At 43.1% G+C, this 26,733-nt stretch overlaps 1 protein-coding gene across 5 annotated transcripts in view; it reads left to right on the plus strand.

Annotated features, from left to right (window-relative positions):
- LOC112562032 (neo-calmodulin-like) overlaps window positions 1-26,733 on the plus strand; it is a 68,711-nt gene that overhangs the window by 18,663 nt on the left and 23,315 nt on the right. The window contains exon 2 of one of the 5 annotated variants that reach the window (XM_025234999.1): window positions 4,238-4,666. The exons of 2 other annotated variants lie outside the window; for them this stretch is intronic. In XM_025234999.1, the coding sequence (XP_025090784.1) occupies window positions 4,640-4,666 (27 nt within the window). In that variant the 5' untranslated portion in view covers window positions 4,238-4,639. Of the gene's footprint in view, window positions 1-4,237; window positions 4,667-8,762; window positions 9,042-17,501; window positions 19,037-26,733 lie in introns of those variants that run through there. 2 more of the 5 variants (XM_025234992.1, XM_025234993.1) reach the window with 2 other exon arrangements.

Consider the following 26,733-nt stretch of genomic DNA (forward strand, 5'->3'; position numbering starts at 1 on the left):
AGGATGAGCCGAAGAGAGGAAGAAAGGTAAGGGGGGATACATGATGCCATCCTCAAAGCCTCTGATTCATAGCACGCCTCCAGTGACGTCATGCATCCAACGACATCAACCAGGAGGGCAGATTAAATTGTTTCTGCAAATTTAGCGAGAGATGAATTGCACTTTATGCCGGATCAGGAACTGGACTGGAAATTTAAAAAGTTTTTATTTTTGTGTTGGCCTGCTTGCACACTGCGGCGTAGAAGAGGCAATTGATGTAAAGACAAGAAATAATCCTACCTCCACCCTCTCACTCCACCTGTGTGTCCCTACGCCCATGCTCATAATTATTTATTATTACTACTAAATATATTTCAATAATGCACGAACCGCTGACTGGAATCAGCTGATTGCTTATCTCATTTATGTAAAAATATGGAAATTTTGCGCTTAATCGTGTGTTTAAATCTTTCTTTCTCCCTCTTTTTTTCTAAGGAAGTGTACTTGTTCCAAGCTAAAAAGGAAAGTCGCAGGTAAACTGCGGTTTTTGTCGCCGAAATATCAAAATAATTGCCGTTCGACTAATTTTTCTTTGATCTCAAACTCATGTTCTGCTGTTATGATCATAAAATCAGAACTGTTCCCAGACTTCCATGTTTATTTTCTCAGCCCTGCACAAGAGGAGCTATAAATACTCGTAATTATCTTTGCACAATAACGAGGTTATCGACGTCTGATTTTGTTTTCCAGAAGCAGCTGGAAGTTCCACTTCTGCTTTGTGAATGAGTGTGGTTTGTTTTCTTTTGTTTTTTTATTTTTTTTTATGGGTGGGGACTTTTTTTAAAGGTGGAAAGGAGTTATAATCTGTGCAAACACATGTGGTTTGCACCAAAGTAACCGTTCTTTTGCCACAAAGAGGAGACATGTCTACATGGGGAGGGCCAGGGTTGAGGTTTGCCAAAGAAAGCGAGTTTTCCTCTGTGTGTGGTGGTTCAGCTTTGATTAGACCATTCTCAGATGTTGTTCACTGAGAGACAACATAGCCTCCACTCCTACTTCCTTCCTCTGCAGGTGTGAAAAAAACAGGTCTGGTGTTTGTGTTGTTTTACAAGGTGGAAGTTTCGAAATGGCCTTAATTGCAAGTGAAAATTGGTTTGTGTTAAATTCGCAAAGATTTTAAAAAAATAAGGCAGAAGAAAGAGCTGCAAAGTGAGATGATAAGAAGAAAGACGAGGAAAGCGTAGAGAAGTGTTATCGGAAGAAGTAGATAAAAGTAAGCAGTAAAACGTCAATAACAACTTGAAAGAACAGCAAGAGGAGTAGAGAACCGACGACAGTAGAAAGCAAAGGGAGATAATTAAAAGGAAGTACAAAAGATAAGCTAAGGGAGACAATAAAAAAAAAAGAGATAATTGCACTGCAGGAAGAGGAAGTAGAAAAAGACGTGAATTATTTAAAAGAAAGTACATCGAAGCAAAATAAAACAACGAGTAGAAAGAAAGAAAAAAGAAAAAAAAAAAACCAAACAAAAGGCAATATTAAAAAAGAGTAGAGACGAGAAAAGCAAAGTGGACAGAGATGTCGTACTGTGACTACTGTCAAGAGTGTTGGTCAGTGAGTCAGCCCTCGCATGCAATGTTTTGCTGTTCTGTGATTTTCTCTCTCTCTCTCTCTGCCTTTACACTTTACAGTTGAAGTGTCTCGTCAGTAATTAGCGCCTTGCTTAGTTCACGGGGTCGTGGAAAGGTCAACCCAAAATACATCCTTCCTTCAATAGCGTTCTGACCCTTTTGCGACCGCCAGCGTTGCCTGGCAACACTGAATAGCTGCTGTCAACAAGGCGCGCTTCCGTCTCCATGCATGCGACCCTCCCTTCACTCGGAATGAACAGGTATCCATCTTTACTGCTCTGACGTGCCACGTCCCCGTCTAGGGTTTTACCCCGCGGAGCTGCTATTTGCACATTTATAACCCATTCCCCCTCGCCGTTTTAATGTATTTCATTTATTTGTTCATTCTCATTGACGAACGGTTCATTCTCCGGTTCTGGTACTCATGGTAGCACATGGATAAAGCGATGGTGAGTTGGTCCTGTCCACGTCTTCAAGCTTCAAGCCAGTCCTTCCTCTGGTCACCTTGTCGTCCACACCTTCATCACCTCCCACACACCTCCAAAATACCCGAATGACGGTTTTAGACAGCGTGTCGTGCCAACTGACGGGGTTGAAGCAAACCAACTTTGATTTTGCGATAAAGGCTCCAAAAAAGTAGTTATTTTATTTTTCTTGTACAAATTTAGTCCAGCTTCTTTTCTCACTTGTTTTCGAATACTTCTTTGAAATGTTTCCACGAGGGTGTCTACATCACAGTCCGCGATCAATTTTAGGATGACAAATTTGCCTTCAATCTTGAATTTCCTCAACGTTTCCAATCAAAGCGATTTCCAGGGTGGATTAAGTGGCCTTTCCCATCAGCTTCCACCTTTAAGTTCGTTAGACAGGGTTATGGTCACTGCCTAGTCTACTCTCGGGTATGACCTTATTTAGGCCTCGTTGAAATGGATTTGAAACGCCTTGGCAGACGGATGGAGTCGATGTGGTTATTGACCAAATCATCTGGAGAATGCCAGGTCGCCGTGCTGGATTCCTGGTGGGGACGAGAGATCGAGTGTTCGCTGTCGGTGGCCTTTTCAAAACTCTGTTGTTTGATTTTGCTGCTACTGCGAGATGGATGTTTTCACCGCGGAGAGGTCTCCCGGAATATGTGAAAGGCATGTGATATTTAAACATTGGCCACAGACTTCTACGTGGCTCTAAAAATAGGTGGGCACAATGACGTCGCTGGGATATATGACGTAAGGTGCGTGACGTAAACTACGCATCATGACGAGCGCCTCCTTTACAGTCGCTAAGTATTGTCGCTAATAACTTTGTATCTAAAGAGTTGTGATGAAATGAGTTCGATCCTCACGACCCGGTCGGAATTTTCGCTCATCGGTCGCCTAGATACGACGCACACACGAAGACACTGAGACGAAGTTTGTTGCTATTGGTAACGGCGAAATCTGTTTGGAGGGAAGGAAGGAGGGAGTTATAGTTTTGTTTTGTTGACTATCTGCTGTTCATAATCACTCCATGCATTCTCGCAAGCTTGATTTACGCAGACCTGTGCTCGTCTTTAGCCGAATTATGCCAAAATCAATTTGAAAATAGGAAGTAAACATCCCGACAGCTCATTTCTCCTCGCTTGAATGCCGAGCCGCCAGCTTTAGAAATAAGAGGAGCTTCGGAGAGGTCGTGACCTAACGAGTCGTACCCATAACTGCCTTACGAGCGTTCCGTTCAATAAAACCAGAGATTATATGACATCTTTAAAAAAAAACTTGCTTCTACTGTAGGTGTCAAGATGGTGACGTTTGCTTTGCTTGTCACCACTACAGTTAGAATCTGGATGTCACGGGTTCAGATTCCGTCTTGGGATATATATATATGTACACTATATCGTATATATATAGACAGGTTGACCGCAAAGGGAGGTTTCATCGGGTATTCAATTTTTATATCACCCTCCACACTCTTCCCTCTTACAAAAAGAAATCACCTGTAAAGCATCAGAAAAGAATAACTGCACTAAATGCACGTGATATAATGAACCCTACTTACCAATCATTATGAAACAAATACTTATCAATACCAACTCCAGATGTTTTAAAAAAAGAAAGCGGGTAGAAAGTGAGTAGACGTGAGAGGTTTCAGCCGTATATTAGTAGCCTTATATACACTCGCATTATGAGTGTTACTTCCTCTTAAACTTAATGAAAGCAACAGTAGTTTTTGGATGCATTTGCGAGAGTTATTATTCTATATGATTTTTGAAAAAAGCCTGTTCCTGCCCTCTCCGCTGAGCTGTTACAGTGGGGTTAGAAAGTATACTAGTTAATAGCTTGCAGATAAAAGTCTCAGGCTCATTTATATCTCATACTAAATTGTATGCAAACGACAACATTTTAAGTGCATTCCAGCTTTTCTTTCTGTCTGTCTGTCATTCTTTCTTTCTTTTTTCTTTCGATAGTAGAATTTGTGATCATATGTCATTTTTCAATTAAGAGTTTGTGTAAAAACCACTGAGATCAAAAGTTATCCCCATTTTTTGAGTTATAATTTAAAAATAAAGTAATATGCTGACAGCCAACAATTTTGTCCTCCAATCGTCCATTTCCTTGTCTTCAATAAAACAAACGCTCCATTTTTCCCTCTAGCTGCTGAGTGTGGATTGTAATTACATGGCAAACTGCTTCTGGGACTGGGAAAAAAGGAAGTAATTTTCTCTGAAGACAAAGACAACAAATCGTGTTTAAAAAAGAAAGTATTGAATGAGCGGGTGGCAGGATTTGGCCGCGTGGAGTCTGTGAGTTCTGCTGGAACAAAGCTGGAATCGACGAGAGGGAATTGGAGAAAAGAAGTGTGTGGTGAATGCTGAAGGTCGGAGAGAATCCTGCTTAACAGCAGCAACAAAACATTTGTTATTTGCCGAGGGGACACAACAGCAGTAAGCTCATGTAACTGTCTGGAGGAGGAGGTGGAGACAAGTGTCCCCCCAGGCTTGTCTTTGCACGCAAGCGACTTTTTTCTCAACAGTTTTTGCAGGACTTGAAAAAAAAATGGATTCGCCGACATCAAGTGATGGGGTAACTATTTTTTAAAAATTTTGCTTATAATTTTTTTTAATTAAACGGCTTTAGTGTTTGTGAAACCTTTCTACTGTTTACTTAGGTTTTGTTAAGTTTTTTTTTTGTCTGTCTTCCCATGTTACTCGTTTCAGCTTTTTAGTTTCAGTATTAGAAAAGGAAGGAAGAAAGAAAGAAAAAATGTAATTATGAAAAGAATAGAAGGAAAAGAAACGAAATAAATGGTAAGAAGAAAGAAAGTCACATCCCATCACCATCGTGACCGTAATATGATCACCACCACCACCACCACCACCACCACCACCAACAACAACCAGCAACCACTGTGCACCCAGTCCACCGCCTCGTTCTTTCCTTCCCAATGCCCATCCCTAACGCCCACACACTTTTACCCGCGCAAGTGCACTCATAAATTCTCAGCAGACGACACCACAGACCGTTGTCCGTCCTCTTCCACTTTCAGCATCAGCAGCCCTCGCGCTTCCATACCCTCCCGTCTCTTTGCGCACCTGCTGTTGCGCACCCGCTGTCCTCTGTCGCAAGCACACCCGCTTTTAGCGACACACCGCGAGATGAAACCTCTTTGGAGATAACGGTCTTAATTCTCCGCCAACGGAAGTTGGAAACGGGAACGATGTTAGTGACGTCATCAGATGAGGTTTTGAATTCTTCAAGACAAGGAAAGTACCCGGAGGTTCGAGCACCCTGCTTGACGTCAGCAGTCGATGTATTGGATGATAACATGAGTCACGAGTCAGTACATTTTCATGTGGTACTAAGGATGGATAACCATGACATTCCAGTCATCGTAATTAGTCACATTCTTACTGTAATTACTTGAGATGGGAGGGTAACATTCAAATGCATTTGTCCTTTTCTCGCCGCAGTGTTATGTCACATTCTACTGTGTCTTGAGATCATTCAAATGCTCCCTGCTCGTATTGGAATGCACGAGCACAGACAAGACATAAAGCCCATTCCATAACTAATATACAAAAGACGTTGCCATGGCAATCAAAGTGTCAACGCGGTGAATAACAATTCCCAGTATTGATCCAGTTGACAACATCCTCGCACGAGTAGGTTGTAGGGAGGAGAGGACATAATGTGTTGTAATGTCAAGTGTGTTGTTGTTGTTGAAGTGGCATCGCACTGTAGTCTCTAACGGACGCAGGACCGTGTGTTGGTGGCGTTTGTCTGTCTGTTCGCCAGTCCCGCGAGAGAACAGGGTGTGAACACGAACCCTGCAGCAGGAATCGAACCCTGCACCGTAAACCCGAACCAGCGAGCATCAGTACCATTATTTAAAGTCGCGTGGGGATAGATGATACCCCAGTCCACATCAGTGTTAACATAATTTTGTATAAATTTTTGTGAGTACATGTATGTGCGAGCATGTCTCTGTTGTCTGGAATATATTTTGTCTCTACCCGCAGGTCTGTTCATTCAGAATGCGTGAATGCGTCATCCTTTGTCTCTTCTGTTTGACTGCACGTGTGCTCCTTTCGATCTATCTCTTACTTCTATAAACTACATTTTCTCGCCTGTTCCTCAAGTCCATCCTCATTTGCAATTTTGTCCTTCAAAAAATCGCTGCAACCGAATCAGGAATCCATGAGTTTGATTTTTATAATTAATCTCACGTGCAATAACACATCCAGCTCCAAAGCATTATTTTTTTCTTCCATTCCAGACCTCTCTCCCCGCTTCCGTGTCTCTTCCTTTCTGCCATTTGTCGCTGCGCTTTGCAGACAGACGCCTGTAGTAGTCGTTACGAGCAGCGGCCCTTCTCATTAGCCGCGTTTTCTGTAATCAAGATTACCTCGAGGACATCAGCTGCAAGAACAAATTTTCGGGGAAGACGGGAGGTAGTTAGAGCTGCAGAGTAAAGTAGAGGGAGGAGAAAATGATGCAGACGCGGATTTAAAAGCTCTCTTTGGTCATTAAGGCACCACAGCACGCACACGAGTGGGAGGGTTCGGTCTTGGGGCCGTGGTCATGAAGAGGGGCATCCGTGTCTCACTGGGTTTTCTTTACTTCTGAACACCTACAGCCACACTCTTGCCACACCTTGGATCCAGGACGAGAGCTTTTAGATATCAGCCGACGTAATAGTCTACGGTTGCTTCCCGGTGCAGGATCCGAACTCTTCCAGTCAGAAGGAAACCACTGGGTAACGTTACTCTGCTTTAGAACTGTGGGATCTGGTGGCTAGAAGCAAATTTTGGTGTGGACACAAAGATTTCGATTTCAATTACTAAAAATCGCCAATTGGTGCTAGCGATATAAGCATCACGAAGAAGGGTTTCCAACAAATTCATGCACAGAATATGACATTTTTGATAAACATCTCCAAGCACAGTCATGTAAACATGTTCTCGAAATAAGAGCCTACGAACATGTACAGAAACACAAAACGTTTCCAATATATGAGAGTAAACACATCACCATGCACAGAAAGAGAAGGGTAACAATCCAGATATTATTAAGAGAAAAACATTAATGATATAATATTTCTCATGCCTCTTCTTCATAAAATACCACTGGAGTATATTTTTGTAACATTTATGATTTAGTTTTAGCGATTTTCGCTGAGCGCTCCTGTTGATTTTTAATGTGTACGCACACCTAAAGCTAATGACACTTTCAAAAATTTGAAAATCTTTTAGCCGTTATTTTCAATGCCAAAGTAGTCCTTTACAAATCTTTTGATTTATTCAATCATTTTATCGGCGTCATGCAGGGGTCACCCGCCAAACAATAATTTATTTGCCTTGGGCCAGTCGGCGAGGCTTTTAATATTTTACAACCATTATGCTTTTTTCCCCCGTTTGCAAATCTTCAGAAACAAAAGCCACCAGCTCTACACTTTCATTTCCAAGCTCCGTAGTCTTGTGTAAGCAGCTGCGACATTCAAGTCTGTGATGTGGAGGTAAACAGCGATGTTGATGGAGGTGGTGCGCAGGTCACCACTGCGATGACGGACTAAGTATGGCGCATGTCTAGCGTCCATTGTGTGGGGGCCGCACGGTCTCAGCTTTCTGTCGCTGCATCACTTACACGCAGTAAACAAGCAGCTGCAGCAGATTAATGAAACTGGACCAGCGCAGGCTCCCTCCTCTGCCATTGTGCGCGCGCACATCAATCTCTGCCACGCTCGCGCCTGCCGGCGGTCCCTCCCGCCGCTGACGTCATCGCCCGTGCTCTCGCGCAGTTTCTGGAAGTCTCGCGCGCGGTCGCCGGCGGTAACGTGGTTGAGGCCGAGGTGTGTGTGTGTGCTGGGTGGCGGTTTGTTGTGGGAAGCATCCATTTTATATATTTTTTTTAATTTTAAGTTTTTTTTTTAATCCCATGGGAGAAATCGGTTAATTATTTATACTAATTATTTCCTATCTATTTTTATTTTCGGATGGAGATTGCATGGAGAGAATAACAACGTGCCACCTGGTCTCAGAATAAAGTATAGCGTTACATTGCCTACATCAACTGAAAGGAGTGGGAATGCTCAGGATGTGTAGAATGAAAAAGAACTTTTTTTAAACATGGTGGCTCAGTCCAGGAAGCAAAAATTCCTGTATCCTCTCAGACAGATGAATGATTGACCTGAATGACAGAGCTGAATGCATATGCATTTATATACAATAAATATTATAATTTATATTGACCTCGTGCTGCACTTAAGCGATGAACTTGCAAGATTGCTGCGGATGCCGGAGTAAGGAGGAGAGTTGCGGGAAGGGAAGGAAAGAAGATTGAAAGAGACCGGGTTGATAAGGTTTGAGTACTTCAGGACCGCGTCCCTCCCTACGCTTCTGCTGCGGAGGCAGCGACGTGCCGTCTCGGCGAGCCACGGTCATCCATACCCATTATCACGCCGGGTGCGAGACCTCACGCCGGCTCAGTCCTCGCAGTCGTCTACCCAGCAACCTGTATGCAAATGACTGGAACGGACGCTATGGCTGACTACTCCACTCTTCTCTCCTTTCCACCAACGACTGTTTTGCTACAGAAACAAGCAGCATCATTGTCGTCTCCTCCAAGAGATGAGCGCCACGTCATCGTCGTCACCCGACGACGCACTCGCCTGGGAAAGAAAGAGAGAGTGAAGGGGCGGGGAAGAGGCCATGACCTACATCCGGGTATCCGCTGGACAGTCGCACGCGCAGGCCCACAGGCTGGGGGTTGACACCTTGTGTTGTCCGCGGCTGCGCACACACACACACACAAACACGCACGCTGAGTGACGCACAGCTGTCTCGCACCCTGACGACGACTGACCACCAACCACCCGAGTGGCGCGGAGTCCAAGTCTCTCACACCCGAGATGAAGAGATGGTGGCACAAGCAGACCAGCGAACAGGCACTGGAAGAGGAGGTGAGTGGCGCAGAAAGAAAGAAAGGGAGAGAGAAAAAAAAAAAAGGTTTGACCGGAGATTGCGACTTTTAAGTCTGGCGGCTGAAAAACAACTGTTGCTGGCCGGCGTGTTGCTGTCGTGCTCAGTCATCCACTGCATCACTGGCGGTGGTGAGCGACAGCGGCCACTGGAAGCTGCACAGTGCATGGCGCTGGCTTTTTTGCGCCGTTCTGTCATTTCTAGAGCTAAACTGTAGAATAAACTGACCAGTAAATACATACAAATAATGTGATAACATCTTAACCAGGCGTTGTCAGTCCGGCACACGTGACTGCCTACTCACATTTTAAATGACCGTTGTATGAAAATAATACGCCGAGCATCATACTCAAATATTTTTCTCATCGAGAACCTTTTTTTATTTTTGAGCAGTTAAGACCTGAAATGAAGTAATTTGTGTGCTGGAATCGGTGTTTACATGTCGATTTCGAAAACAGAATCGATTCACTTTAGCTGCACGTGTTTACGAACGATCTCGATTCCATGGAGGGTTCCAGAGCGGGTCCATGTGACGTCATCAAAGCATCCGCACTTTATCCTCCATCAAACCTTTAGAATTGTACATGTACATACTGTATATATGCTCACAGTACACATACACACTGTACATATAATCACTGTACATTTACACGCTGTACATATGCTTACTGTAAGCATTCATACTGTCCATAAATAATGTAACTGTATATAATGACGGTACGCACGTATATTATATGCTATAGCATATAATATACTCCCTGTGTATACACTCACCGTACATATGCTTACTCTAATATGCTTTACACACACACACATACACAAAGCTCAGTTATTTGATACGAGCAGTATTTGACTTCCATGGAGAGAATAATTTCGCTGAACTGCGGAGTAGTCATACATATTTTATCATGGTTCAGGTCTCGTTTCTATTGACGAGACACTTACATGTTAACTGTGATTAGTGCAAAATATTTTCTCTCATAGTACTGTTTGTACATTATTTGTGCACTAGCCAGCAATACCCGTAAACTTCGATGTATCTGACATGATTCTGCCTTATTTATCTGCCTATTTAGTAAATAAAAAAAATACAGTTCACCAGATAATAATAAATAAGTTTACTAGGAAATGGAAGATGGTCACAGTAGAAATGAGAAAATATACTTCGTATTCACATTGTGTCAACTTTAACTTAGACTGTGTTATCCCTCAAAGTACCTGGCATCTGCAACAGGCAATTCTAACTCACTTTGATTTGCCCTGTTCCAGTACCCGATGCCAGCAACCAATAATAAGTCTGTCGAGGCTAAAAACACATATGTATGAGTGAGGATCGATATTTTCTGTATTTGGTATACCACATCAAACTTTATTAATGTTTAAATATGCTTTATATAATATCCTTTGTGAATTGTTTGTTTTGATATGTTTCTAATTTATTCGTTAAGAAGGGCTAGTGTAGTGGCCACTCAGTCGGGTACGTCTTCATTTGGCGACCGCGACTTTAGCAATTTTGAAGTTCCATGCTAAATAACAATTGGGTGCAAAATAAATAAATAAATAAATGGTACAAAATACTTGTTCAAAAACCTTCAACCGAGAAAGTCATATTTATACTGTAAAGTTGAAAAGCCTCACAAGACAATTTTTCTGAAATGAAATCTTTTTATACATTCCACACATAACTGTTTCCGGTGATCAGTCAAATAATAAATTAGAATATATATATATGTGTGTAAATATCCCGCTTAATGAATACCTATATCCTAAATTTTCAGACGTTAGAAACATTAAGTTATAACTGTTTTCCTATAAATCAAAATATTAATTGGAAAATGGGTTATCAATAAATAATTTGAAGAGTATAAAACACATTTACAAGTTACATTATGCATCTTCACCTTCTTTAAAAATTTGGCCAATTGCTGACTCTTACTACTTTGTTAGGTTTTAACTTCTGTAATGTTTCCTACAAGTCGAATGGCCACGCATATCGTTACCACATTTAATATGATACAAATTTATAGCTTTAACTGTAGCATTTTTTTTAAAAAACCCCAGCTATTTATAATTAATTTTTGTCTTAGGTAACTAGAACAGTGAATGATTTCCATGGTCATTTAGGAGTGTACAATGCCGCATATGCATCCGGTCATTAATCTTTGAACTGAATATAAATTACTTTTCTCCTGTTTAATTGCAAGAAAAGTGGAAGCGAGTCTGGGCTAAGTGACCGTTTAACTTATGACTAGTAGGACTGAAAATATAGAAACTCATCTTTTATTAAAAAAGCGAAGATTTTCTGTTATAAACATAAAAGGACGTAAGACTCACCAGCAGTTTGTCCACCAGAGGGTCATGACCCTCATTTACATATCATGTGATAGGCGGGAGGGGGAAACCAGCTGCTACTAGTTTACGTAAATGATAAGGATGAGGTTTTGATGTACATAGTCACCCAACAACTTCCCACACTTTGATTGTTCAATATAAATAAAAAGTCACATTAACAGGTGTAGAAAGTGGTGTTTAAAATCTCACCCCAGCACGTACACATTTTTGAAAATGTTTTACAGTTATATACCTATCATCTATTTTATCTTCTCAATTCTTCTGCAACTTTTCAAAATTTCATAAATATCTTAGTTATCACAGTTTTTAAATAAGTATTTTACCAGTTAAAAAAATCACGCAGGTAAGCACACACGTTCACTCGTGAACACACATGCGCGCACAAACAAACACACTTTCCTCCACTCTCACTTTTGTTGACGTGGGTCATTGCATCTCTATCCCCTTGTCCTCATCACACCTGACTTACCGACAGTCCCGTTAGGCATCGGTGCTCCTTCTGGCACGTGCACGCATGAGTGAGCATGCGTTTGTGACGTAGGTTGCTGTGTGAAGACTTTGATTGGTCCACACCATCTCCACGTCACTGCAGCATCGCCCTCTAGTGGCAGGGAAGCTTGAGGCCGTTCACAGGGTGTTCAGATCAATGGAGCGCGCCAGTCGTGTACAAATCACGGGCACCGCCCTGTACAAAAATAGCTCAGATAAATATAGTAACACCTCAGTCTGCCACAACCGAAATTTTTAAACGATTTCCGTTATCTGTTAGTCACGTGTCTACGTAAGTTTGAGAATAGATTGAGGCCGTTTCTATGTCAGAATGTAAGCAGGTTATTCATCTATTGAATGTAGGTAGCCAGTGTTTGACTAGACCAGTTCATCCCAATTATAATCATAGGGTAAGTGGCTGATGGCGTGACACAAGCCATCGTGGACATTGTACCTGGTTATATAGGTCATAGGTCATCTCAGGAGACCCGTGTCTGAAGAAGTGTGTCTCATGTCCGTGCACGTGCACGATGTGTTTGTGTTTGTCGTAGTAACAGAAGGAGAAACCCCGCAAGGAGCTATCTACGGAATAAGATGCCAGTCCTGAAAGCATTGGTCGGTCCTCGCTCTGTCGCCATCAACAGATGAGCTATCGGGGACGTCAGAGAAGTGCAGACTGAAGGAAGGTGTGAGTGGGGTGGGGTGTGGTGTGGTGTCGGGTGGTTAGTGGGGTGAGGTGGGGAGTGTTCGCGCATGCGCGGGCGTGCGCGTGTGATGGGGTTTGCAACCTCGCCAACGGAAACCTGGCGACCTGTTTGTGGCTGGCGGCATGCGGTGAGCTGCTGTTGTTGCGCTGCTGATGTTTGTGTCCTCCTGCGGCACGGCAGCTTTGACGCCAGCGTGCGCGCACGAGATGGAGAGACCCAATAACAGTGATAACAACATACGTCAGAAAGGAAGAGGGTATTACGACAATAAGAAAACAATGTAACAATGGGAATACAAAAGATGGACAAAGGGGCAACGAAGGTATACCCACTCCGTCCATCCTCACAGAAGGGGAGAAAGGCTGAACCGTTAGGAAGAGGGATAACCCGAATGTTTCTGACCTCAAGTGATCTTGGGCCATAACGTGGGCTTCTAGCGATCCCATCTCGTCTGCTCTATAAATAATCCAGATTTAGAAGCAACAAGGTGGATTGTGGTTTTGTGGTTGCTGTAGCAGGGGTTGTTTTACAGGGTGGAGTTGGCTATCCCCACGCCCAACCCTCCTCCTTCCTCTTGGGACCGGCAGGTTACCAGAGGGGTTTCCATTTGGATTGTGACCAACAGCTAACTCTGGTCTGTGGCTGCATGGACCTTTCAGAACTGCTTTCCACATATAACTTAAGCACCAATAAATTTCAGGTCGCGTGTAAAGCCCATTACACTCGCCCAATCTTTACAAGGAGCTCAGTGCACTATAAAAAGGATGCAGAAACACACCAGCCTACAATACATGACACACCTAGTAATAAAACACGCATGCAATCAGCCGTAAAAGTTATCCCATATCGTCTACAACTGTCAGAAAGAGTTACGCCCCTTATGCTGTGATCAGTCCGGGTTCTCTTTCCCTACAAAGTCACATTGATAGTATGATGTAAACATACCTAACAAAGTTTGTCCATTATTTCCAAATCTGTCTGCGGCGCTTGCTGTATGAAGTATTCTGAAAGACTGAAGGTATGAGAGTATTTAGCAGTGGGAGAGTGAGTCTGGGGGGTGAGACAGGGAGGGAGTGATGACGTGATGGAGTACTGTTGATGAAGGAAGGAGGTTTGTAATGACAATGGATGTGTTACTGGACAGAGTGGTTGTCTTGCTTGCTGGTTGGAAAAAAGCCGGCCATCTTGGACCCCATCGTAGTCAGGAAGCCGAGGTAACTCTATTCCCCTAAATTACCCATGGACCGGAAACGTTGCGGGGTCGTGAAACTGAGAACATGCGCATAGCTTGGAGGAGGGCAGATGATGTGGAGGTCCCCAGCTCTGGCTACAGAATGCTTGTTAGTGCTGTCAATATTCAGGAGAGATAAATCTAACCCCGGGGTACGAAGGACGAGGCTTCATAACTAGAGCCTCTAATGAGTACAGTAGCATCACGCTAAGCTAGGATGGTTAACACTTAGCGGTCAGCTGACATTGCCAGTAATAGCAGTTTAGCTAATTGCTAACTTTATAGCCATTGGTTAGGAGCGGATCTCGCAACCCATCCCTTCTCCTCCTCCCCTCCTTCTCCCCTTCCCCGAGACACCGACATGGGTTGTAGAAATCACGTGTGTGGGGGGAGATCGACTTCCTTTCGCTTTAAATTTTTTTTTAAAGGGAAAATACTCTCGAACTTTGCGGTCGGTTTCTTAGAGTTACGCCGCTTTCTACCCAGCGCCAGCAACTTGCACAGAATAAATTCCCTCTTCTTGCAGGAACTGGATACCGGTAACACGCTGAGTGTTTTCGTAATTTTACTTTTTTCTGTTTAGTTCTTTTTCGCGAAATTTAAGTCAGCAAGAAAGAAGGAAGAAAGAAGGAAGGCTTTCGCGGACGACTGCCGGATTCTGGCAAGGCAGTCAGCAAGGAAAGGGGGAGGGAGAGCAAGGGTGGCCATGATGACGAAGTGCAGCAGCTGCTGAGGTTGTGCGGCGGCTGTTAAGGGTTGTGTCAAACGTCTTACCTTGCTTGCTGTCACATCTATCAAAATGTCTGATAATTGACATAATTTTTTAATTGTTAAAATGGTTAAAAATCAGAAAGTTTTTTTAAACTGTGGGAATCGCCCACGAATATCTTGAAAAGCATCTGTGTGATTTCCTATTTTTCTCCCGTTCCTTCCTGTCTGCCAGTCATTCTTTCTTTCTCGCGTTCTTGTCTGTCTCTCTTACCAATCTGTTCTCTCTTACTTTATTCATCATATCTATTTATAGGCTTTCTTGTCTTTGTTTGTATATATTTCAAGGGTTCCCTCTCGCCTGTCCACGTATAGACCAGGCTCCGCCATCACGCTTCCTCCCCCAACTACTGCATTCCTTCGTCCTACGATCCAAATACCGATTAGAACCCGGCAGAGTTATCCCGCTGTCTCTGCAAGCTGTAAAGGTCAAACGAAAAGTTCATGGTCTGAATCAGTCATAACTGATGGAAGTCTCCCTGGTGCCAGCTGTACAATGATGCTATTTGTAATCACACCTTGGTGGCGAAACCAGGCGAAGGATTGTTTCTGTTTATTTATTTTGAGCAAGCGACGAGCTCGTTCGTAGACATGTCGCACCGTGTGAATCCAGCTTACACAAGGTAATGCAAGTAATGTCCTTGATGACGTCCTATACACTGGTCCTGGGGAATGCAAAGCGCTTAGCAATATTCAAGCCAATATTTTGGGTGAAAAAAAATAATACAACATGAGAGAGAGAGAGAAAGAGAAAAGAGAAAATCGTTCACTGCCAGGATGCTGGACTCTCTCGCAGAACCTGTCACAAAAGATTACATAACCATTTGTCTCTCATCTTATAGCCTCGTTTTTGCATCTTTAACTTCTTTACAACCATGTAGATTCTCCGTATAATGTTCTTGTCATCGTTCCATATTTTTATCTTTGAAAGACACATCTCTCGCAGTGAAAGTTTCCAGGTGATTCAGTCTGGATGATGAGGACCTGTGGCTGGACCACTCGCAGCCTAGCATACTAGACCCAGACGATGCTGTAGGGTAAGATGCTGAGGTCTAGACGACATGGCAGCCAGAACGCACTGCATTCTGGGTTGTCTATGCCATGTGCTTGTCTTGACCTCATGTCGGTAATGGAATCTGCGAGCAGCACAGGTATGCAGACTTAACACTCGTGGTGCAGTTTCCATAGCAATGGTATGTAGGGAGGGGGAGTGGCTAGGTGGAGGGGTATGTCAGTCATCAGTTTTCATGCGTCTCTCTCTTTTTCTCGTCAAGTCTTCTAGCTTTTTTTTTTCCCACAGAACTGCTTCTCTCGTCAAACAGTCAAAAATAAGTCATCTGATGTTCTGTTTCTCCATCCTCCTGTCAATCTGTTAGTCTCCTCATCTTGTCCATCTGCCCGTCCGTTCTTCTGTCTTGTCCTGTCCATCTTCTTGTACCACAGTGTGGTCTTCTTGATTCTTCCAGCCTGTCTCGTCTGCCAATCTGCGTCAGAACCAAACTAATATATTTCCATGCCAGCGGGTGCGAGGATGTAAATAGTTTGTGTTGCACTTGAGCTTGGTTGAATAAATATTCCTTAACATGTTATCTAAACAAGATGTCGAGCAAGCGAATCTGCAGATGTATTTAACATTTATCTCTTCATTTACATTAATAAAAAAACCTAGAAAAATACTGCCCGCCTTAACTATTATTTTTTTTCCATCCGCAAGTATACAATGTATATCTGCTGCGAACCAGACTTGACTCACATATATATAAACGCCCGAGGCACTTATGGGATTGTGATTTTGTCCAGCGATGCCTGCAGCATTTGTTTCCATGGCTACGTAGCGCCTGATTTCTGCGCATCGTCATAGAGGTTTGTGGGTTGTTACAGTACAGACGGGTCGAAGGTCAACGTTCTCAGGGATTGAGTGTTGAGGAGGATGTCACTACTCACCAGTTCGTTCTTGTTATCACAAATCACGATGTTTTCGTTTCCTCCATTTTTTATGAGCAGTTGGTGAGATTATCAGTGCAGAGCTATTTATATATATTTTAATTTCGTTTTGTTATCAGGAAAGGTAAAGAGGACGATATGCAGTCCACGAGTTAACGTTCATGAAGGAGCGAATGAACGAATCAAGAAATTAACGTTCAGGAAGTTAATAAATCAATTTAGAAAAGATTAGGAAGTAAATGAATGAATAATAAATGAGTAAATAAATAAATAGATAAATTAGATTGGAGTTTGCACGAGGTTCTTTAGTAGCACGGTGGATGTTATATCACCGCGATTTTTATTTATGTAGGTTTTTCTTTCTTTTTTTTTTTTGCCCGACTTTTACATCGCTTCTGCTCCGAAATCTTATCTCTCGCTCAACTCGCGTGAAGTCTCCTTTGGCGTCGAGATCACGCTTGGAAGACGAACTCGCGCATGCGCATCTTCATGGGAACGACAAGCAATGGCAGAAGTGGTTCCAGACCTTCGCGCGTGCATGGCATGCACCGGGTGTTGGGTATACGTCAGCTTACCTGCGGGTACCTCTACCTTTTACCCCTACAGCGGTTGTGGGACTCGCCAGATAGCGCGGCCCCTCTTCCTGTCGCACTCTCCCCATCCTTCCATCCTCCCCCATCTCTCTCTCCCGTTGGAAGGCGCGAAGGTTGCGCAAGTTGCAGGTGCTGACGTTGTATGTTGGCAGCGGTGTGGTCGCGATGCGCGGCGGTTTGTTTGGCCGTTAGCGGCGTCATCCCACGCTCTGACGTGCAGAACACATCCCTCGCCAAGGAGCATCAGTCTGACGAACTGCTTCAGGATCGCATCGTCGGTTGCTTGTTGCTTGTTGAGCTTGCCCCTACATCACAGATAATTGCATCGCGGCGGGAGGATTTTGACCGACAAACTCGAAGGGTTAAAAAAAAAAAACAAAACAGAAAGGTAAAAGGAACCACGAAAAAATCCTGAAAGTAGCTTACTTGATTAGTTTTTGTTTATTTCTTGCTGTTTGTTGAACGATGACATCTCTTTTCGCATCTCTTGTCGACGTAGGGTGACTGCGGGCAATACAGATAAAGGGTTTCACAAACTGACGAGTAACTTGCCAAGCAAAAATTTACAGAGGTTTTGTCAGACAATCCCTCCTCGTGACTTTTGGAGACAATAGGGAGAATTATTGTTTCCTGAGGTGGTTGAAGTACAGGTGGATTCTGTTGTGACGTCAGCGGCATCCTTTGAAGCAGCGGCACCCGTTACTGAGGGTTGAGAGAAAGACTGTGTGTTGAGGATTCACCTACCCGTCGCGGTGAGGAGGTATGAGGCAGGTAGCGAGGAGCGGAGAAGAGATAATAAGTGACAGTGTCCTGGCAAGGAACCAGTGGCTGCATTACCTGCAGACTCCGGGTATTCACGGGTAATTGGTGAAGAACGTGGGAAACCTCGCTTCATTGTTCCACACTCTGCCTGGCTCCATGCAGGTGGACAAGAAGCAGCTTCCAGACGCGGTTCGTTGTTGCTTTCCAGTGTTGGATATTCAAAACAAGACTTTGCTGAGATAATTACTGCTCGCCAAACTTCTGTAATCAAGATAAGACATGCTGAGACATTCCTGCTGGTCCAGGTTCGATATTTAAACAAGACTTTCCGCTGTTTATTGTTATCAGATTATTTTTGTTTTTGAAGACAAACCAAAAGGGGAAACAAACCAAAAATACTAAAGACAATTTAAGGGAGGAAATCCTCAGTATACCGATTTGCAAGTCCTGGTGGCTTATTAGTCTTCTGGCCGGGATTATCTCAAGCGAGGTAACTCAGCGGAGTCTTAAGAGAAGGCGCCAGAGGGCGTTCCTGACCATCTGCTTGTCTCGACGCCAACGTTACTTTTTCGAGACGGTGGCGGTTAGTGACGTCATCTCTTGTGGCCAGCAACGTTTTCTCACGGATTATTAGTTTTTAAAAAGTAAAGATTTGTTTCTTCTGTTGGCAGAATTTAAGCTCCGATGCCTCGAGGTTAAACTCCATGTAATGATGAGAACTTGAGAACTTGGAGAACTTTAGAAAGAGTTAGTGGACTAGTGTGGAAGGTGAATATTTTTTGTTTGTTTGAAATTTGAGGTGAGTGGACGTGGGCTCTAAGTCACGTGTACAAAGCGCTGGGTTTGGACTCGCTCGCTTGTGACGGGTTGCCTGGTACCCGGCGCAAGATTCATTGCAGGAGGAGAACAGTCTTCATGAGCAGCACTTCATCTGCTCTACGGAAATTCATTACGTCCAAAACAGGGGCCGACAACTGCCGTGGCTTTATGCCTGGAGACTTGAGAGTTGAGCCGGTATAACGTGCCATCTGTCTCTGTGATCCTCTCTGGGAGAGAGAGAAAGAAGGAGAGAGGGGAACACAGCTAACATGCCTATCTTCAAAGCCAAGTCCAAGACCAGTCAATCTCAGGTAAACGTTAATTATATGATAATTGAAGATTTTACTCCAACATTTATTTTTCCATTTTTTAGCTGGATTTATTTTTTTTGCTGGAGTCCTACTTTTCTTGTAGATGTTTCTCGGGTTTTTGCTTTCTTCATCTTCACATCCACGCTAAGCCGCCTATTTTTTTTTCGGGGGAGGATCAAATGTCAACATGGCAGCCGACATGGCATACGTTATTAGTTGTTATTCCTGACTGTCGTCTGCAGGTAGGGATATAGTGCAGTCTTTGAATTTCTTCCGAAAAAAACCTCCTCCGTTATGAACCATATCTTTCATCTGCAATAATTACCGTTAGAACTGCGGTGGTGGTGATGTTAAGTTCGATGGAGTTTGAAAGACTGTTTTGCTTGCAGGGGAATACTATTTACAGCATCCTGATGTACGGCCTGATTTTATTTCTTACCCTGCTTTTTTTTATTGTCAAAATGCAGGTAGGGGAATAGTGTTCAACGCGATCAAATGACCTGGCTCTACACGTTGTCGGTGTATTTTAGTTTGGGTTGGAACTGCTTCAACTGCAGCAGAAAATAGACGCCAGGGTGCAGTGGATGAGCTGATGTGTTTTGGAATTGTGTGTCAGTGTGTGTTATTCACATTAAAATTCATGAGACTATATCAGTAACCGAGTGATCTAATCCACAGCCTTCGGACCTCAAGTACAGACATGACATGACATGCCATCTTGAATGCCAATGACTCACGGTCGCTATGACATGGGTTGGTAAAGCATATTTGCAATACAAAACTGAAGTCTATATAGGCAAGTAGACATCTGGTAGTACTTGAACGGGATGATGTCCAGGGTTAAGCAGCTGGAAAACTCGGACCTAATGTTATAGACAGGTGTGTCGGTTGACAAAGATGAAGTCTGGAGCTCTTCGTCTGTCGCATTGCCACTCAAAATTTCACCTGTTGTTAGTATTTGGCGCTTTAGTTGTAGCCACACAAATTACGATTTTTGTTTTTCATTTGACCACTGTCACTGTCGGTATTTTTCAGTCCATTTGCACAGAATGCTTGTAAATTACTTTTTGATAAATACTAAATTTACTGGTTTCATTCAATAGAAACTTAAATCTTCACACTGACACAGAATTTCCAAGACCGTCTGGTTGTACTAAGAACAACTTCATTAATCTGTTTCACAGGTGAATTGTTTTTTTATTCGTGAGTACACAACAAAACCGTCTACTCACTACTTTGCTTGAGCTTGTGCGACTAAGATGAGGAGTCAACTTTCATCCTCAAGAAAATGTTCAACACTAACGAATGCGCTTTCTTGGAAATTTATCGCGTGTTCGTAAAGCCCGACTGCTTCTTAAAAGAACTAAAACAATCAAATCAATAAACAATAAAACAAAGCAATAAACAAATCAAAACTTTTTATTATCATTAGAGTTCCGTTGGCCGGTCCTATGGCGAAAAGCAAGAACGGAAGGCAAGGTGTTCTTCCAGAGATAAAGAAATAGTATCTTAAACTGAACATTACCGAATGATTAAGAAAAATATGCCCCCCACTAGGTCTGTAAAGTCACGACAAGTGTCTTTGATCTGCCAACTGATACAAGATGGAGTTTCATCTTGCATAGACACGGCGATGATAAGGTAGACCAAGCTGTAATAAGTGTGTTGCTTGTTTAGACGTGAAGACAGGACGGGAATAATTACTGCACCGTCGTCTTCATTCTCTTGGCACGTCACCTCACCCACTTTTCTTTTAAATCGCCCCTCGCCAATAATCGGATGCCATCCTTACATGTCTACCTTTCATCGGTAATTAACAACAGGTGTAAACATCCTTCAGATTTCTGTTTTGTTTTGCGATAAACAATGTACAGCTGATACGTTTTAGAATCTCGAAAAGTGCATCAATGACTTAAAAAAATATACTAACTTGATTGTGCAGACATAAATGGCAAGGGTGGGTGGGTAAAGTAGAGAGAACGAGAACGTAAAAAACGTTTTCGAATACTAGCATAGTCCCTTTGATGTTAAGCAAGCGCTCTAGCTCTAGTAAATTCTCGTCGTTTCTCGTAATCTTAGGTCAACTCTCGTAAGCCCTCGACGTCTTTTCTAACTTTTCAGCACCTTTTGTAGCCAAGCCATGTCTACATTTTCACTATCTACAGGAAAAATTTAGAACAATGAGCGATTAAATACACAAAGACAGGTTTTCATACCACAGAGAAGAACGTCCCAAAGAAAACAACATGTGATTACGGTGAACTGAAGCAGTTAATCCATTGCACGTCACGTCCCGACAATAATATTTACACTACAAAGCTGCAAAACTTATAAGAGATAGTCCGAACGATCATACCTGCACACAAGTTGGGACGTCCACAAACAAATGTATTCCCCCCAAAAAAAACAAACAAGCAAAAAAACAACAACCCCAAAACCAAAAACAAAATAAAACAAACAATAACAAATCAACAAAAATCAAACAAAACAAACCCTAAAACAAAAACAAAACAAACAACGACAAATCAACGACAACCAAACAAAACAAACCCTAAAACAAAAACAAAACAAACAACAACAAATCAACGACAACCAAACAAAACAAACCCTAAAACAAAAAAAAACCAACAAACAACAACAAATCAATGACAACCAAACAAAACAAACCCTAAAAAACAAAACAAACAACAACAAATCAACGACAACCAAACAAAACAAACCCTAAAACAAAAACAAAACAAACAACAACAAATCAACAACAACCAAACAAAAGAAACCCTAAAACAAAAACAACAAAAATCTCACAGCTTCCACCAAATCCTGTCATCAAGTCAAACCACTACATTGGTGTAGTTGCACACCGCACTGTCTGTGTTGTGACTGCTGTCAGGATGAGGTAACATTAGCATCCGTCTACAAACATTCTGATCGCCATTTTGCTGCAGATGGCATTATTTAATCTGTGGCCGTGTGTCTACGCGAGTAATGTAATTGTTGTCGACATGCTGTATACATTCTGTATACATGAGCCATACATACGTACACACACTACATACACTCTGACACCAACACAGAATACTAAATTCTGCAATTTTTTTGCAACACCTGTCTTCAGACGACACTGCGCCGGCGTGAGTAGTTCTCACAGTCCTCGGACTGTCGCAACCTTGTGAGTCGCTCGCCGTGAATTGACGTCATTAAACCTCGACCGTTGCATCGTCCTCCTCCCACGTGCTGTCCTCACTGGCCGCGTTTTCGTTCAGACCAGTTGCCTAGCAACGCCATTAAGTTCATCCACCGGAACGTCTTCGTCGCACAAAGTCGGTGTCTAAATACTCCCTGATGGAGTTCTGTGGAACTCGTGGAGAAAGTCGGTGATTGTGTAGTCAAGCGTGAAAAAAAAAAAGGAAATGTCGATTTAATAATGGTGTTCTCAGTACGAGGGTTGACACAAAGGTCAGCGAGGGCAACTGTTTTATATGTCAAGCAAATCCAGAAAAGAGGGACGATGGCACAGATTGAATTGTTTATTTATTTAGTAATTGTTTGCTTATATTTATTAAAGAAGACCGAGGTAAGAGCGCTAGCCTGTGTGTGTGTGTACTCGTATCACCTGCTCAACAATCTTGCTCGCTTTTCTTAGCGGACTGGTTCGCCTCTGTCTCCATCTTGTTTCATCATTCTCAGCATCGTGACTATCGTCTATTACCGGTATTTTGATAATTAGCTACATATAGGATCGAAAATACTATTTACAGGGAGATTACATTGCGTTATTCCTCTCTCTAACTAAAAAAAAACCCAACCATTAAAAAGTATATTTTGACAATATATTTTGAGAATAAATTTACTTATGAATGAAGGAAGTATTTTTGTTGACTACACAATGATGAACTGAATTATTTACAGTCATTTCCAATAAGTATTCCCCTTCTATCTTGCCATATTCTCTTCGTACGCTTCTGCTCTTCCTCCTTTGCAACTGTTCTGAGGTCTGGAGGATTGGAGGTGAACTTCCTAACTGTCTTTATTCACGCCTTCGGAGGACATCGCCAAGTCACGGGAGGAGGTCGGGACAGGTTTAAATAAGACCACTGAGTGCATTACAGACGAGAAGCGAATCGTCTGCTGCCCTCATAATCACATTCGCTCAGGTTATTTTAAATGCAGAAAATGGTTTTAGAAAGAACATCTGTTGAACCTAAAGAGAGAAAACGTGGTTCCCCGATTTAGAAATTTGCTCAAGATGAGGATTGCTTGGGGAAGGAAGAAGGACGGGTGCACTGGTGTTAGAAAGCTCTTAGCAGGAAGAGTATAAATTAAGTTTTATTATTGTCCTGATATTGAAAGTCGTGTGGAGCGATATCTGTGACTTGCTGTCTCTCACTTCATGCACAGTCCGCCCACACAAACACTCACACACCCACACCCACACCACCCACACCCACACAGACACGCACATGCATGCATGCACCCACTCATCCTCCCACCTCCACGTGTGACCTACCATACAAGTGACGTCACCACAGAAAGGTTCTCGATCTGCTTTTGCTCCTGTTCACCTTTTTTTTCTTTCGTCTCTTCTTCCGTCTTTTCTCTTGATAAGAACAGTTCCTCTTCGTCCTGACCCAGAGCTCAACGCTTGTCCTTTTCTCTCCTGCTGTCTTTTCTCTCCTTTATCTTCTTCAGCAGTTCTTCTTCCTTACTTCCTTTTGTTTCCTCCACATGGCCAGAATCAGGTACACAGAGTAAAGCGTGGTTGAACACACACAAGCGCACAAAATAAATACTTAACTTTTTATTATAATAATAATAGGAAAGTTGAAACATTCTCCGCCTGTTTGAATGATTATTATTGTACTATCGTACTACACCTGCGAATCTCTGGTTTATTTATTTTCCTTGTCCAGTTTATTTTTGTCTTCTTGGATAAATATAGTCGCTGTCTATGTCTTCTATTGATGTCACAGGGACTTGGCAGTCGATGATAATTATGTCACTGGGTTGCTCGTGACTCGTTCCCTCTCATACACACAAAATAATATCATTTTATCGCGTACGACCGAGGAACACACACACACACGTACTCATTCCTCCCTTATTGTTGTTGATTTTGGGAGGGAAAGTGATTTCACCAAAAGGCGATTTCGCACTTCCCGCTCCTAGCTGCTCGCTTACTTTATGTACACGTGCACGGGCGTTCACACACACGCACACACACACTCACCCTCCCATAATTGCGCGCTCACACGTCTCACACACTCTCCCGATCGCCTGCACAAAGCTATCCCCAAGGCCGTGACGTCATCAATAACGACAAGGTACTAAAAGATTACCCTCCCCTTCCTCTTCCTTCTTCCCACCCATCTCCACAACCTTTATCTCCACCCGCCCACAGCCACAAACCTGAGGGGAAATCGATTGTTCGAGAACATCACCGAACGATAATGCAGAGCAACTGCTGTGATAACGAAGTTGCACACACAGTTCACCTGCCGCCAGAGCCATTACGGTGCTGCGTGAACAGAATGGCGCACCTGGCCTCACCTGTCGGCCCACACCGGCGTCCCTGACAAGCATGAATGGCACTCGTGTCTGCTTGATGCTGAACACCTGCATCCAGTGTGTGCAGGGCACGTTCATGACCGGCCTGTTCCTTTAATCTCAGCTGTGGAACAAGGGGATTAGCGACTAGGTGTTTTATGAACGAGGCCAGCTTGTCTGAAAACTTATCTTCTCGTCTAAACTGCGGATAAAAGATTGGAGCGGATATCTAATAGATGTTGTTGTTGTCGAGCATGTTGTTGTCATAAGACTTTCTGTTTCTTTTGAAGTATGCTCACAGGAAAACACTGTGTCGAGAACAGGACCAGAACTTTCTCTTAACTAGGAAAAAAGTTGAGGCAATGGATGTAAGTGGTTCAACGTGTCTAAAGCAATGCTGGGGGGGGGGAAACAGACTCTCTCCTTCCGTCATATTTACCTCCCCTGATAGGTCAGGTACCATTATAAGCTAATCAGCTGCTGGGTGGGTTTAGGGAGTTGTCAGCCACAAATCCATCCAGGATTCGAACCAGCTACCTCACGAATCATCGGGTTTGGGAAACCTCCCTAAGGCATAACTAAACGACGGGAATGGAGGGGATGGGGAAATCGAGAGCTGCTGTCTCGTCATGGACTTTGCTTATGAACTCGACCCAGCAACGTCAACAGTCTGATTAAAGATGGCCACACAACTGTCCAGCAAGGGGAACCAAGCGACATTAATGCTGTAATCGTCAGGGTTAGTTCCCTTGTATTGACGCTCGGGGGACCGCGACAATGGCGAGGAGTGCATGAGCGGGTAGAGTCAGCAGGTGAGTTTCTAAAGACAAGGTTTTTCGGTAACATTACTGCATTCGTATCCCACTTCCCCCTAAAAAATAGTGGCTTCTTGTTTCACATCGATAGTAAGACTTAGATAAGACACAAGAACTTAGCGCGGTTCACACACACACACACACACATAACTTAGTTTTTCGCAGACTTTTCTCGTGAAAATCACTGCACCTTTAACCCAGGGATCGAATCTTTTGATCCACATAAGGATGAGAGGTATGTAACATTCGTCACCAGTGAGCAGCTGGTTATATGTAACACATTTCAACACGTGCTTTCTGTCAAGAAATATTTCGTACCCTCCAGCTATACCTTTGCATCATTTTTATTAGCTACCTTCACAGTCGTATGCGCTACCAATAAACCTATATGTATTAATATAACGGACTATGTGTGCGACAAATAAAGCCAATGTAACGAAAGCACCTCTGCGTTCATAGCACGAGACTTTTAGAACAAAATGCTCATATTCCATCTCTCTCTGCGCTTGTTAGGAAGTGTATATACGTGTGCTTGCATGTCTGAGATAGAGATGGAGAGTTGGAGAGAGAGAAGGAAAGTGCAACATCCGCACAAAAAGACTAGGGAAAAAAATATTCAGTTAATGATGCTAAAGAATGTGGACAGTTTTTTTTCAATAGATTGGATAGATTGCAGGGAGAAATTACGAACCAGACACTGTCAAAATGTTCGACCGCTTCCAGCGTTGACACTGATAGAAATGCATGCCGGGGACACACACTCTCACTAATGTTACTCCTGGGATCAACTCGCAGCGCATGCGCCCTCGGTCCCTCCGGTAGTTCGCGAGCACCTACTCAGTCCGGGCCCATAATTTGCCATGTTATTAAATTCGTGCCTAAATCGACATATCGGTGCAGGAAGGGGAGTGAACTCTTGGAAAAGAGATTACGGGCCCTGCTGGATGCATATTCGCACAGAGCATCTGACTGTGTGTTTGTGTGCGCGCGCGAGGAAGCGTCCGATGAGCTTGGAAATGAATTCAATGATGTAAAGCGATAAGGCAAACAGCACACAAGTGACATGGGAGATGGAAGAAAGATTAGATGACCGAAAAAATTGAATATTTTTCAAGAGCCAGAAAGAGGACAAAGAGGTCCCAGAGGTCTCTGGGAGGCGGCGGAGGGGCAGTTAGGGATCCTTGGAGACAAAAGTAGGTCAGCCATGTTTGTCCTTATGTCGTGCGAGCTTATGAAATAAAACAGAAAAATTTTGGATGAGAATTGAGCCTGACTGGTATGTCGGCCATGTCATAAAAGTATCCCACACATTACACTCTTATCTTGCTTCCTTCTCCG

Source organism: Pomacea canaliculata, linkage group LG4, assembly GCF_003073045.1.
Source record: "Pomacea canaliculata isolate SZHN2017 linkage group LG4, ASM307304v1, whole genome shotgun sequence".
In the NCBI taxonomy this organism is placed as follows: Eukaryota; Metazoa; Mollusca; class Gastropoda; order Architaenioglossa; family Ampullariidae; genus Pomacea; species Pomacea canaliculata.